This window comes from Glycine soja, chromosome 18, assembly GCF_004193775.1.
Source record: "Glycine soja cultivar W05 chromosome 18, ASM419377v2, whole genome shotgun sequence".
Lineage (NCBI taxonomy): Eukaryota > Viridiplantae > Streptophyta > Magnoliopsida > Fabales > Fabaceae > Glycine > Glycine soja.
Genome location: NC_041019.1, coordinates 10,622,774 through 10,635,170, shown reverse-complemented (window position 1 = coordinate 10,635,170; position 12,397 = coordinate 10,622,774). Strand labels below are relative to the sequence as shown.

Below are 12,397 nucleotides of genomic sequence, written 5' to 3'. Positions count from 1 at the left end.
TCGACAAATATTGGTACACTATCTCCCTGAGCAAGAACCAAGCTTGTAACATCTAATAATTAGTTCAAGTGAAACCGAATAAATTCGCGCTCTTTAGGTAAGATTTTAAGTTGAAGTTTAAATGAAAAAATATATTTAAGTTATGAAATTTCGTTAAAAATAACTAATCAAATTTTCTAATAGATTAATTTTTAACACACAATGTAAGAATATATGAAATAGTTCTGTTGCTAAAAAAAAAAAGTTTAACTGATTTACATACGTCATACTGAGTATTTAAAGAAATACTTATAATTCATCAATCCAACGAGGTTCTCCCGTTAACAATCAAATTCAAACTTAACCCACTCAAGTAATTTTTTATTTTTAAATATGCCACCATAACCGATTCCTCCTATCCCTTGACTTACGATTCATAAAAACAAACCAGAAGAAAGAACCCCATCATTTCAAACCTTGTTTTTCACCCTTTTTCCCCTCACTGTTCACAGATCCACCATTCCTTTCCACCTCACTCCCTTTCAAATCAGTTCCCATTTTCCTTTCACACATTACTTCCCCTTCACCTCTCTCTAATTCCATACTCCTCCATTGCATTCAACAAAACCACTTTCTCTCTCTCACACTCACTCACTTCACACAATGAAGCACCCAAAACTCCAAACCCAATCAACCCCAACCCCATCACCCTCTTCAAGATCTTCTTCTCTCTCATCCCACCTTGCTATGGTGGAGCTGAAGCAGAAGATCCTAACTTCTCTGTCGAAGCTCTCCGACCGCGACACGCACCAGATCGCGGTGGAGGACTTGGAGAAGACCATCTCGGGGCTCTCGCCGGACGCCATTCCGATGATTCTCAATTGTCTCTACGACGCCGCCACCGACCCCAAGCCCGCCGTCAAGCGGGACGCCCTGCGCCTCCTCGCCGCCGTCTGCGGCGCGCACTCCGACGCCGCGGCCGCCCACCTTACCAAGATCATCGCCCACGTCGTCCGCCGCCTCAAGGACGCCGACTCCGCCGTCCGCGACGCCTGCCGTGACACCGTGGGCGCCCTCGCCGCGCAGTATTTGAAGGGAGACGGCGGCGGTGGTGGCGGTGGAGTCGGGACGGTGGTGGGGCTGTTCGTGAAGCCGCTTTTCGAGGCGATGGGGGAGCAGAACAAGGGGGTGCAGGCGGGGGCGGCGGTGTGCATGGCCAAGATGGTAGAGTGTGCCGGTGGCAGCGGAGGGGAGGCGGTGCCGGTTGCGGCGTTCCAGAAGCTATGTCCGAGGATCTACAAGCTGCTCAACAGTCCCAATTTCATGGCCAAGGCGGCGATTTTGCCGGTGGTTGCCAGCTTGTCCCAGGTGAGGTGCATTTTTGTTGTGGGATCAAGGGTTGGTGAATTGATGTGAATTATGAAATGGTATGTGGGGTTTAAAGGGTTATTTTTGTCATTAGGTGGCTAAATTGTTTTGTCTTGCTTTATTTTTGGTATGAATAGAATAGAACTTTAGTGTAAAGCATTTGAGATGCTTTGGTTATTTTGTCAATTGTACTTTTCTTTAGGAAAAGACTTAGATGCAGATCCATAGAGTTGCACCTCCATAATTCGCTTAATAAAGGTTCGCATAGATTATTCAGTATGGAAGAGTCCTTGAGTTATATCTAGGGAGTACCCTGCCAAGAGTAGCATTAGTGTTGATTTCAGTTGGAACTTGAATGATTGTTTTGGTCATTAGGTGGCACATTGGTTTTGTCCTTGCTTTATTTGGGTATGAATGGAGTTCTAGTGCAAAGCATTTGACATGCTTTGGTTATTTTTTGATGTAGAGTTTTCTTTAAGACAAAAACTCAGAAGCAGATCTTTAGGTACTTTTTGGTTCTAATCTCAAATCAGAATTGGAGTTTCACCTCAATTATGTGTGATGAAGGTTTGCATTAAAGGTAAAATTCGAATTGTAATTCAAGAACAGCACTAGAAGTGCCTAAGGGACTACATCTAAGTTTAATCCTTTTCTTTACACTGGGTATGGAGGAGGGCTTTAGTTATATCTAGGGAGTGCCCTGCCAAGAGGAGCACTGGTGTTGGTTTAGTTCTTTTGCTGGATCTGAAATTTATTACTTTTTTTCTCTAAGTCTGGTTTGGTTCAATCATGTTATATTTTAACTCTTAGGATGTTTGTTAAACAAATGATATCTTAGCCTGGTATTGGAGCTGGAAAGTGGAAATGCAGCAAAAGGCTTAATTATTTTTGGTTTATAAAAATGTGGTGTTTGTTTATCGTAGTAGATTCATTAAGGTTATAAAAACTGAAATTTAGGTAGACCTGTTGATATTGGAAAAATTGCTTTTGTAGAATTCAATTTAGAATGGCCACATGTGGTGAGAATGATGTTGGAGAGTAGCTTTGGCATCTGCAGAGGCTAATTCTAATGAAGGTTGCAGTTGTAGTGGAAGATTTGGGATAATTTTAGTCAGATTTGGATGGTAGAGGCTAGAAGTAGAAAGATCCATATTCTTTAATTTTGATTCTGTGATAGACCAAGCAGGATGCAAGAAGCCCAGAATGAGAGGCCCAAGAGGAAGATTACTCCTCCTCAATGTTTCCACGACTACGTCCAGCTGTTGGTGCTTAGGAATATTGCTAGATGTTGTTAGAATTCTGTTATTAGTGCTTGCCTTTTAGTGCTGTCGGTAGCATTCTGTTATTGGTTTGTTATCTTGCTTTCTGTGCTTGTCGGGTCGCTATCTGTGCTTGTCAGTTTGTGCCCTACATGTGCCTATATATAGAGCTGTGCACTATAGGAAGAATAAGAAGGAAAATATCTAGCTTCTCTATGTGTATCATCTTCTCTACTCTGCTCCTTCCTAACAATTGGTGCTCTCGTTGAGCTTCCATGGAAGCAGAATCGATGCGCTCGAAGTCCAACCTCGATTGACTGGAAGATGCCATCACCAAACTCACCACCACTCAGTTGTTGATGTCCACCAAATTAGACGACCTATGCCAGAAGTTGGCGGTTATGGAGTCCACCCAACACTCCTTGGTTTCTTCTTTGGCGCATCCCCCGTCTCCTTCTCCTCCTGTTCCCCCATATTGGATGAAACTCGAAGTTCCACGATTCGATGGGTCTGATCCTGTTGGATGGCTCTTCAAAATAAACCAGTTTTTCGATTATCATGCCATGCCGAAAAACGAACGATTGACGATTGCTTCATTTTACATGGATGGGCCGGCGCTTGCTTGGTAACAATGAGTGACACGCAATGGACAAATTACTTCTTGGCCTGGCCTATTGCAGGCCTTGGGGGCTTGCTTTGCATCCTTGCACTATGAAGATCCTATGGGGTCCTTATTCAAGCTCACCCAGAAATGGTCTGTTAATGACTATCTCTCCGAGTTTGAGGCCTTGGCTAACCGAATCATAGGCCTTCCTTCTTTTTTTGCTGAGTTGTTTCATTTTTGGTCTGTCCTCGGAGATCAGACGTGAGGTTCAAGCGCTCCAACCTCTTTCGATGATTCAAGCTGCAGCCCTAGCTCACCTCTAGGAAGAGAAGTTTTGAGACTTACGCAAACCTTTTCGACCTTGTGCGTACACTCAGAGTTCTTTTGTTCCTCGCTCCAATTAGACAAACCCATCACCAACCCCACCCTCACTTCCACCCCCACCCTTACTGCCCACTCCACCAAAGCCTCCGATACCCTTTAAATGTTTGTCATCGGGGGAAACAACCATGCGTAGGGAGAAGGGGCTTTGCTTCAACTGCGACGAGAAGTTTATTCGTGACCACCACTGTTCTTCCAAGCTATTCCTATTAATAGCTGATGATGATGAGGTATCACAAGAGGAGATTTCACTTGATGACGCATTTCTGGTAGCGAAGGAGCACGATGACCAGTCTCCTGCTCAAATTAGCTTTCATGCCATATCGGGACACGTGGATTTGGAGACACTATGACTGGTAGGGTTTGTCTCTGATAAGAAGGTACTTATCCTGGTTGATAGGGGTAGTACCCATAACTTCATCTAGGAACGCTTTGTAACCACTCTGGGTCTACACGCGCAACCTATTCAGCCCTTATGCATCATGGTTGGTAATGGTAATGAGATTGACAGCTTGCAAGTTTGTCGGGATGTTCTGATACAGGTCCAGGAACATAAACTAACAGTGGATTTTCATGTTTTACCCTTGTGCGGAGCAGACCTAGTTCTTGGTGTTCAATGGCTCAAGTTACTAGGTCCGATTTTGACGGATTATACAGACTTGACTATGAAGTTCATGCACCAAGGGTGAGTCATCGAACTTAGGGGCGAACGTGATGATAACATTCGTGGGATCAATCACCATCAACTCCGGCGTATGGTTCAAACTGATGGCGTCAATGCTTTCTTTCACATTCGACTCATCCCCATTGAGCTCCCTTCTAACCAACATCACCAAACCTTGACCTACTCCCCAAACCTCACATCCTTACTTCAGTGCTATAATAGGTTATTTCAGACCCCGCCCACCTTACCACCACCTCGTGATATTATTACCCATACTATTAATCTTCTTCCAAATTCTATTTCGGTTAATGTCAGACCATATCGATATCCACATTTTCAAAAGCAAGAGATCGAGGTTCAGGTCGAGGCCATGTTGAGCAGTGGCATCATCAGACCCAGTCAGAGTCCCTTTTCATTACCTGCTCTTTTGGTCAAGAAGTGCGATGGATCATGGTGTTTTTGCGTAGATTACATGGCATTGAACGCCAGTACAATTAAAGATCGATTTCCTATACCCACTGTCAATGAGTTGTTAGATGAGCTAGGTGGTGCTTGTTGGTTTACTAAACTTGACTTACTGCAGGGGTATCATCAGATCCTTATGCGCGAAGAGAATGTGCATATGACAGCATTCCGCACTCACCAAGGGCATTATGAATTTCGTGTAATGCCCTTTGGCCTTTGCAATGCTCTTTCTTCATTCCAGGCACTGATGAACACCACGTTCAAACCATATCTGCATAAATTCATTATCGTCTTCTTTGATGGTATTCTAATTTTCAGCAAACCATTCGAGGACCATCTAATACATCTGGACTGCACATTTTAACTACTCAAGGAGGGTCAATTCTTCCTTAACTTATCCAAATGTTGTCTAGCTCAACAACAAATCGAATATTTGGGACATGTGGTATCGGCAACAAGTGTTCAACTAGTTCACGAGAAGGCCCTCGCAATCCAACTATGGCCACGACCCACTTCTCTTAGGGCCCTTCGAGGTTTTTTGGGTCTTGCAAGGTCTTATCGGCGCTTTATCAAAGGATATGCCACAATTGTATCTCCTCTAATTCATCTTCTAACTAAGGAACACCTGGACTAGTCATCGGCGGTTCAGTTCGCTTTTCAAGCTTTAAAGGATGTAGTGAGCACTGCACTAATGTTGCGTTTACCAGATTTCTCTCTGCCATTTACCTTGGAGACTAATGCCTCAGGTTTTGGAATGGGTGCAGTGCTATCTCAACAAAAATCATCCGAAAGCATTTTTTAGCAAACAATTTTGCCCTAAGCTCCTTCAAGCTTCCACATATGTTCGTGAGTTATGCACGATTACGGCTGCAGTCAAAAAATGGAGACAATTCTTGCTGGGACATTCCTTCGTTATACTCACTGATCATAGGAGTCTAAAGGAGTTAATGGCTCAAATCATTCAGACCCCAGAGCAGCAAAAGTATCTCACTCGATTAATGGGCTATGACTTTACCATCCAATACAGGTCTGGCCGTTCAAATGTGGTGGCAGACGTCCTATCTCGCACTTTTGAGCCTCACAAGGGCATGGTATTCACTTTGTCAATGCCTCATTTCACATTTCTAGCAAAACTCAAAGGTGAACTAGCTGATAACCAGGAGTTCATAACTCTTTGGCGAGACCTGCAGGAACATCCAGCCAACCACTCTGATTTTACTTACAACGACGGTTTAATCTTGTAGAATGGTCACATTTGGTTACCTAGTAATTTGAATTTCATCCAACTATTGTATGAATTTCATTCCACGCCCACAGGTGTTTATATGGGAATAACTAAGACATTAGCCAGATTGCAGGAGAATTTTACGTGGAGTTCTATTCGAAACGACGTTTGTCGGTTTGTTGAGCAGTGCCTCGACTGTCAACACACCAAGTATGTCACCAGGAAACCAGCTGGCTTACTCGAACTACTGCCCCTTCCTGCCAGACTATGGGAGGATTTATCTCTCGACTTCATTGTTGGATTGTCGTCGTATCGAGGAAACACAACCATCTTGGTGGTCATTGACAGATTCTTGAAAGGGATTCATTTGGGTCTTCTTCCAACTCAATACTTTGCATACCAAGTTGCCAATCTCTTCTTGGATATTGTTGCCAAACATCACGACATGCCTAAGAGTTTAGTCTCTGATAGGGACCCTTTGTTTATTAGCAAATTCTGGCAGGAATTATTCAAACTCTCCGGCACCAAATTACGTCTGAGTTCGGCTTACCATCTTCAATCCGATGGCCAAACTGAAGTTATGAATTGTATAATTGAGTAGTACTTGCGTGCTTTCGTTGATCACAAACCGATGTTGTGGGGCAAGTTCTTAACTTGGATATAATGGTCTTATAGCACCTCCAGGAATACAAGCACTGACACTACACCATTTGAAGTTACTTTTGGCAAGAAACCTCCCACGATCATTCAGTATATCTCGGGCTCTTCTACAGTGGAAGAAATCGATACTTTACTATCGTCACGGGAGGCAATCTTTGATAGCTTGTGCAGGAAATTGTTAAAAGCTCAAGCTAGAATGAAGCACTTTGCGGATAACAATCGCAGAGAAGTAAGCTTTCAAGAATGCGACTGGGTGATGGTCAAACTCCGCCCTTACCGTCAATCTTCAGTCATTGGACCCAACCCCACCAAGCTCTCAAAACGCTACTATGGTCTTTTCAAGGTTTTGGACCGTATTAGAACAGTGGCTTACAAGCTCCTTTTGCCTGAAGGATCTCATATTCATCCTATCTTCCATTGTTCACTTCTTAAGCCATTTCTGCATGATGCTGCAAATGAACCTCGCCCACTTCTGTTACTAGGAAAGGACATGGAGAATCATCCTGTAATCACCCCTTTGGCTATTCTCAGCACTCGTTGGGAGGGCCCCAAGGAGGCACTTTGCTTACAAGTGGTTGTTCAATGGGCAGGTCTCCATGTTGGTGACACATTATGGGAGGATTGGGCCTCTTTGAAGGAAGATTATCAACTTGAGGACAAGGTGATTTTCGATGGGTTCGTTAGTGATAGACCAAGCAGGATGCAAGAAGCCCAGAACGAGAGGTCCAAGAGGAAGATTACTCCACCTCAATGTTTCCACGTCTATGTCTAGCTGTTCTTAGGAATATCGCTAGATGTTGTTAGAATTCCGTTATTAGTGCTTGTCTTTTAGTGCTGTCAGTAGCATCCTGTTATTGGTTTGTTATCTTGCTTTCTGTGCTTGTCGGGTCACTGTCTGTGCTTGTCGGTTTGTGCCCTACATGTGCCTATATATAGAGCTGTGCACTGTAGGAAGAATAAGAAGGAAAATATCTAGCTTCTCTTTGTGTATCATCTTCTCTATTCTCTCTCTCTCTCAATCTATCTTCTCTACTCTGCTCCTTCCTAACATTCTGTCAATCTGTTCTTGTGATTGTCCAACTTGGGGGGCCATTAGTCACCAACTTGCCATTTTATGATGAAAGTGAAAATTTCTGAGAGGCAATTGGATACTGATTGCAGGTTGGAGCGATTGCACCACAAAGCTTGGAACATTTGCTGCCTAGCATTCACGAATGCCTTTCTAGTACTGATTGGGCAACACGTAAAGCGGCAGCTGAGGCATTAAGTTCTTTGGCATTGCATTCAAGCAGTTTGGTTACTGATAGAGCGGCACCCACACTGGCAGTACTTGAGGCTTGCCGATTTGACAAGGTAGCATTTGCAGTGAGATTTCCTAATCATAACTTGTTAACATGCCATGCTATTTTTGTTTCTGATTCCTCTCTTTTCCGAGGCTACAAGGTCTTACATTTCTTGTAATTCTTATTTTATTAAAATGTTCTGTTTCTAAAATGGAATTAGTTCAATAGTAAGGATGTTAAATCCTAAAAACTTCAAAGAAGGTAGCCACATAAAATAAGTTTTTTTCCATTTGACTTTGTTGCTTGCATTCAAGTTTATCTCATTTAAAGAGCATCAAAAGAATTATGTGCCTGCAGAGAGTTGACAGTGCATTTAATTGTGACTGGTCTAGCAGGTTTCTGTGACAATAGTTATCCTGTCTACTGTTCTCTTCTGTAGTCTGGGCCATGGATGATTTGTCCTAGTATGGAAGATTTGTAATTTGTTGAAACTTCATTACTAGAGAACTGATTCTTTGCTTTAGTTATCTACTTTTTTCAAAATTAATGAATTATTGTTTTCAGATAAAACCTGTAAGAGATAGCATCAATGAAGCATTGCAACTGTGGAAAAAGATTGCAGGGAAAGGAGATGGGTCTCCTGATGATTCAAAGCCCTCATCTGGTATTTGATTTGTCTGTTGTAATCTGTTCATAAACCACTTTGTCCTAGTTTATCTTGATGATGATTGTTGTTTTTATGCTTTAGATGGTGGGAATGAATCAGCTATTTCGTCAGAAGCAAGTGACCCGAAAAAAGTAAATCTTGATGAGAGGAAGACTGATTCACCAGTAAAGGGTTCATCAACTAGTTCTTCAAATATGGATTCAACTAAGGCCAAAGCAGCTAGCATCTCAGAGAAGGCAGTTGTGATACTGAAAAAGAAACCACCTGTGTTATCTGATAAAGAACTAAATCCAGAATTTTTCCAAAAACTTGAAAGAAGGGGTTCAGATGATTTACCAGTGGAAGTAGTTGTTCCTCGTAGAGGCCTCAATTCTTCTAACTCCAACAATGAGGAAGAATCAGAGGCAAATGCTAAAGATTCAAAAGAAAGAATAAATTCTGTTGGAAACATCCCTAATGATGATCATGGATCCTCCAGTAATAAATATCGTATCTTTGAGAGAGGCAATGATGGAAATTCCAAACAAAGGAATTATGATGATTTTGGCCATGACAGATTCTCTGAAAGGAGAGTGAACACAAAAGAACTGAGGACAAAAGCTTATGATACTGATGGCAGGACTGAAAATGATCAGAGGGACGGTTCTGCCAATGCTGCAGGTTTTTCTAAAACTGATGGTCAATCAGAAGTACCCTTCTCCAATAACAGAGCAAACTGGTTGGCCATCCAGAGGCAGTTGTTGCAACTGGAAAGGCAACAAGTTCATCTGATGAATATGCTGCAGGTATGGTCAGTATGGCACAAAAAATTAGTTCTGTTATATATTCTTCATAAGTGATAGATGTTTAAACAATTTTGCAGGATTTCATGGGTGGATCTCATGATAGCATGGTGACTCTAGAGAACAGAGTGCGAGGTCTTGAGAGAATTGTTGAAGACATGTCACGAGATTTATCCATATCATCAGGTCGTAGAAACTTTGCAGGGTTTGAAGGGTCATCTAATAGGCCTTCTAGCAAGTATAATGGTTTTAACGACTACTCCAGTTCCAAGTATGGTAGAGGCGGTGATGGACGCATCCCATTTGGCGAAAGATTTGCCCAATCTGATGGAAATTCTTTGGGAATGAGGGGAAGAGGGCCATCTTGGAGATCTGACATGTCTGAGGGGTGGGATCATTCTGGATATGGTGCTTCTAGAAATGGCCAGATGTCCTCAAGGAGGGCTTTTGGGGGTAGTTCTGCTGATGGAAGATCACCAAAATCTGTGCATGAGAATGATCAAGCAGGCAACAGGAGAGCTTGGGATAAAGCAGCAATGCCCATCCGGCTTGGTGAGGGGCCCTCTGCAAGAAGTGTCTGGCAAGCTTCTAAGGATGAAGCTACCTTGGAAGCAATTCGGGTTGCTGGTGAGGACAATGGAACGTCTCGAGCAACAAGGGTAGCAATCCCTGAAATGACTGCTGAAGCTATGGCTGATGACAATGTTGGGCAAGAGAGGGATGCCATCTGGACTTCTTGGAGCAATGCAATGGATGCCCTTCAAGTAGGTGACCTAGATTCAGCCTTTGCAGAAGTATTGTCCGCTGGCGATGATATTTTGCTTGTAAAGCTAATGGATAAAACGGGCCCTGTAATTGACCAACTTTCAAGTGAAGTTGCATGTGAAACTGTAAATGCCATTGGACAATTCTTACTGGACCAGAACATGTATGACATTTGTTTGTCTTGGATTCAACAGGTATGGTTTTTTTTTTTTTTGAATTCCCTTCAAATCAGAATATGTAAATTTTGTAGTCACATGAATTCTCTCACCAAAATAACACCTACTTCTCAAATATAATAGGGACAGATGATTTTGCTATTTCTTGATATTTTATTAGGAGTCAAAACTAGTAAGTATGGATTATGGAATAACCACTGGAGTATATCTTCATCTAGAAAAATGATTTCACATTATTGAAGGGTTTCAGGGACTTTTCTATATAATCCTGTCTCAAGATTTGGTGTTCAAAATCAAATTGCTACAAGATCATATATCTTGTGGATTTTAAGTGAAAGATGTCACCTCATGGGGTGGCCTCCATTGATGTTTTGGAGGGCTTGCATACATTATGTTTCTTCTTTATAATTTATCAGCTAGACAATTTACTTAATCCAGTGACATAGAATCCCCTACTTCATTGAAGACTGCTGTGTTTACTCAAGGCCATAATAGCAGTCATTGTGATATACTTATTATATTATTAAATATTTTGGGGGGAGTATTGTGTTCTTGTCTGCATTAACATGATGACTCGGTAGTTGTGGTCAATCTGTCCGTGTCTGTTAGGTGCACTTCTTTTTATTGGCAAATGGTCCAGATTTAAATCATTTCATTTTGGGTAATGCTCTTCTAAAGAGAGAGCAATAATGGGTGTCTTCAGCATTCGTTTAATTTAAATTGCTGCTCAATCTTAACCCGTTAAAGCTCAAGGGTGTTTACACCTTAATTGCTCACTTTAGAGAAGCTTTTTCCTTCTTTTTGATAACATGGTTAGTCTAAATCTGTTACATGGAATCCCATCTCCTGTGATTAAAAGAATCTTACCTTTTATCTTCAAGATGTATTTGGCCATTGTGGTTCAGAAAATTATTGGTTTATATACACATTCATTCCTTGGCTTTATAATTCTACACCAATAACAACGGATAATTATTTAGCAATTGATGCATACTCTTGTGTTGTACAGTTTAACCTTTGCTTCCCTTTTTTTTGCCTTCTCTGTCTTTCATCTGAGGCCTAAAATATTGAATTCATGGTTATTATAATGTTCAGTTGCTGGAGATAGTATTGGAAAATGGCCCTGATACCTTTGACATTCCCATGGAAGTAAAGAAAGAACTCTTGCTGAATTTACACGAAGCTTCTACAGATCCAGCTGAGACCTGGGAAGGGGTACAGCCAGATCAGCTTTTATTGCAATTGGCATCAGCCTGGGAAATTGATCTGCAACAGCATGACAAATAGCTTAAGAACAAATTATGCAGCTATTGAATCTTGAATTGAAATATAATGCTGTTCATGCTTTTGGCCTCCACACAACAACTACATTGCCACAAATTTTTGCTCCTTTTTCTCCTGTATCTTGATGAACTTAGGCTAATTCTATACGGTCAGAGCAAGGTTCGACCGTTGGATATCATTTTTGTTTTTTTTTTTTTAATCTACAGATATCCTCATTACTAAGAGGTAGTGTCTAGTTGTCAGCAAGTGCCCTGCTTAAAGATATTGTGTAAATTGAGACGAATGAACAAATCTTCCATGTAATTATTATATGTAATTTGTTCTCGATTTGCTACTTTCGTTTCATCATTTGCAACATTTTCTCTCGTTATGTTACCCAGGCTAATTTGTAATTGGTCAATGATCATGTCTGAGGGGATATCAGAGACAATCTGTATTATTGATATTCAGACATATAAAATGAAGTGTTCATTTAGATAGTGTGTATATTTTATGAGATGTTTGCAAGACTCTTTATGGTTGACTGGAATTTATTAAAAAAAATAATTTTGGTAGGTTTTTACTTCTAAATTGAGAGTGACAATCATTAAATGAAAAATAAAATTCATTAAAATTAATGATTTTTTTAAATAAATTTTAGTCAATGATAGAGAAAGTGTTAGAAAGAATGTTAGTATTTTTTTTTTATATTAAACCTATGACAATAATTTTAGGGCTTTTCAAAAGTTTTGAATCGGATTTGAGAGAACATGAAATTCAAATTAATCAATTTTTATTGGTTTGGATTTTTTTTCCTATTATGTAAATGTGCAAAATTTTGTTTTGAAAAAAAAGA

At 41.1% G+C, this 12,397-nt stretch overlaps 1 protein-coding gene across 2 annotated transcripts; it reads left to right on the top strand.

Moving 5' to 3' along the window:
- Window positions 1-400: 400 nt before the first annotated feature.
- On the top strand, window positions 401-12,037 carry LOC114396492 (microtubule-associated protein TORTIFOLIA1-like). Of its 2 annotated transcripts, XM_028358502.1 has the most exons (6): window positions 401-1,347; window positions 7,767-7,958; window positions 8,453-8,552; window positions 8,637-9,340; window positions 9,418-10,296; window positions 11,374-12,037. In XM_028358502.1, exons 1-6 carry the CDS (start codon window positions 643-645, stop codon window positions 11,563-11,565), a joined length of 2,772 nt encoding a protein of 923 aa, XP_028214303.1. In that variant the 5' UTR covers window positions 401-642; the 3' UTR covers window positions 11,566-12,037. The 2 variants fall into 2 exon arrangements, with proteins under 2 accessions (XP_028214303.1, XP_028214304.1); XM_028358503.1 differs by lacking the exon at window positions 7,767-7,958.
- Window positions 12,038-12,397: the final 360 nt, after the last annotated feature.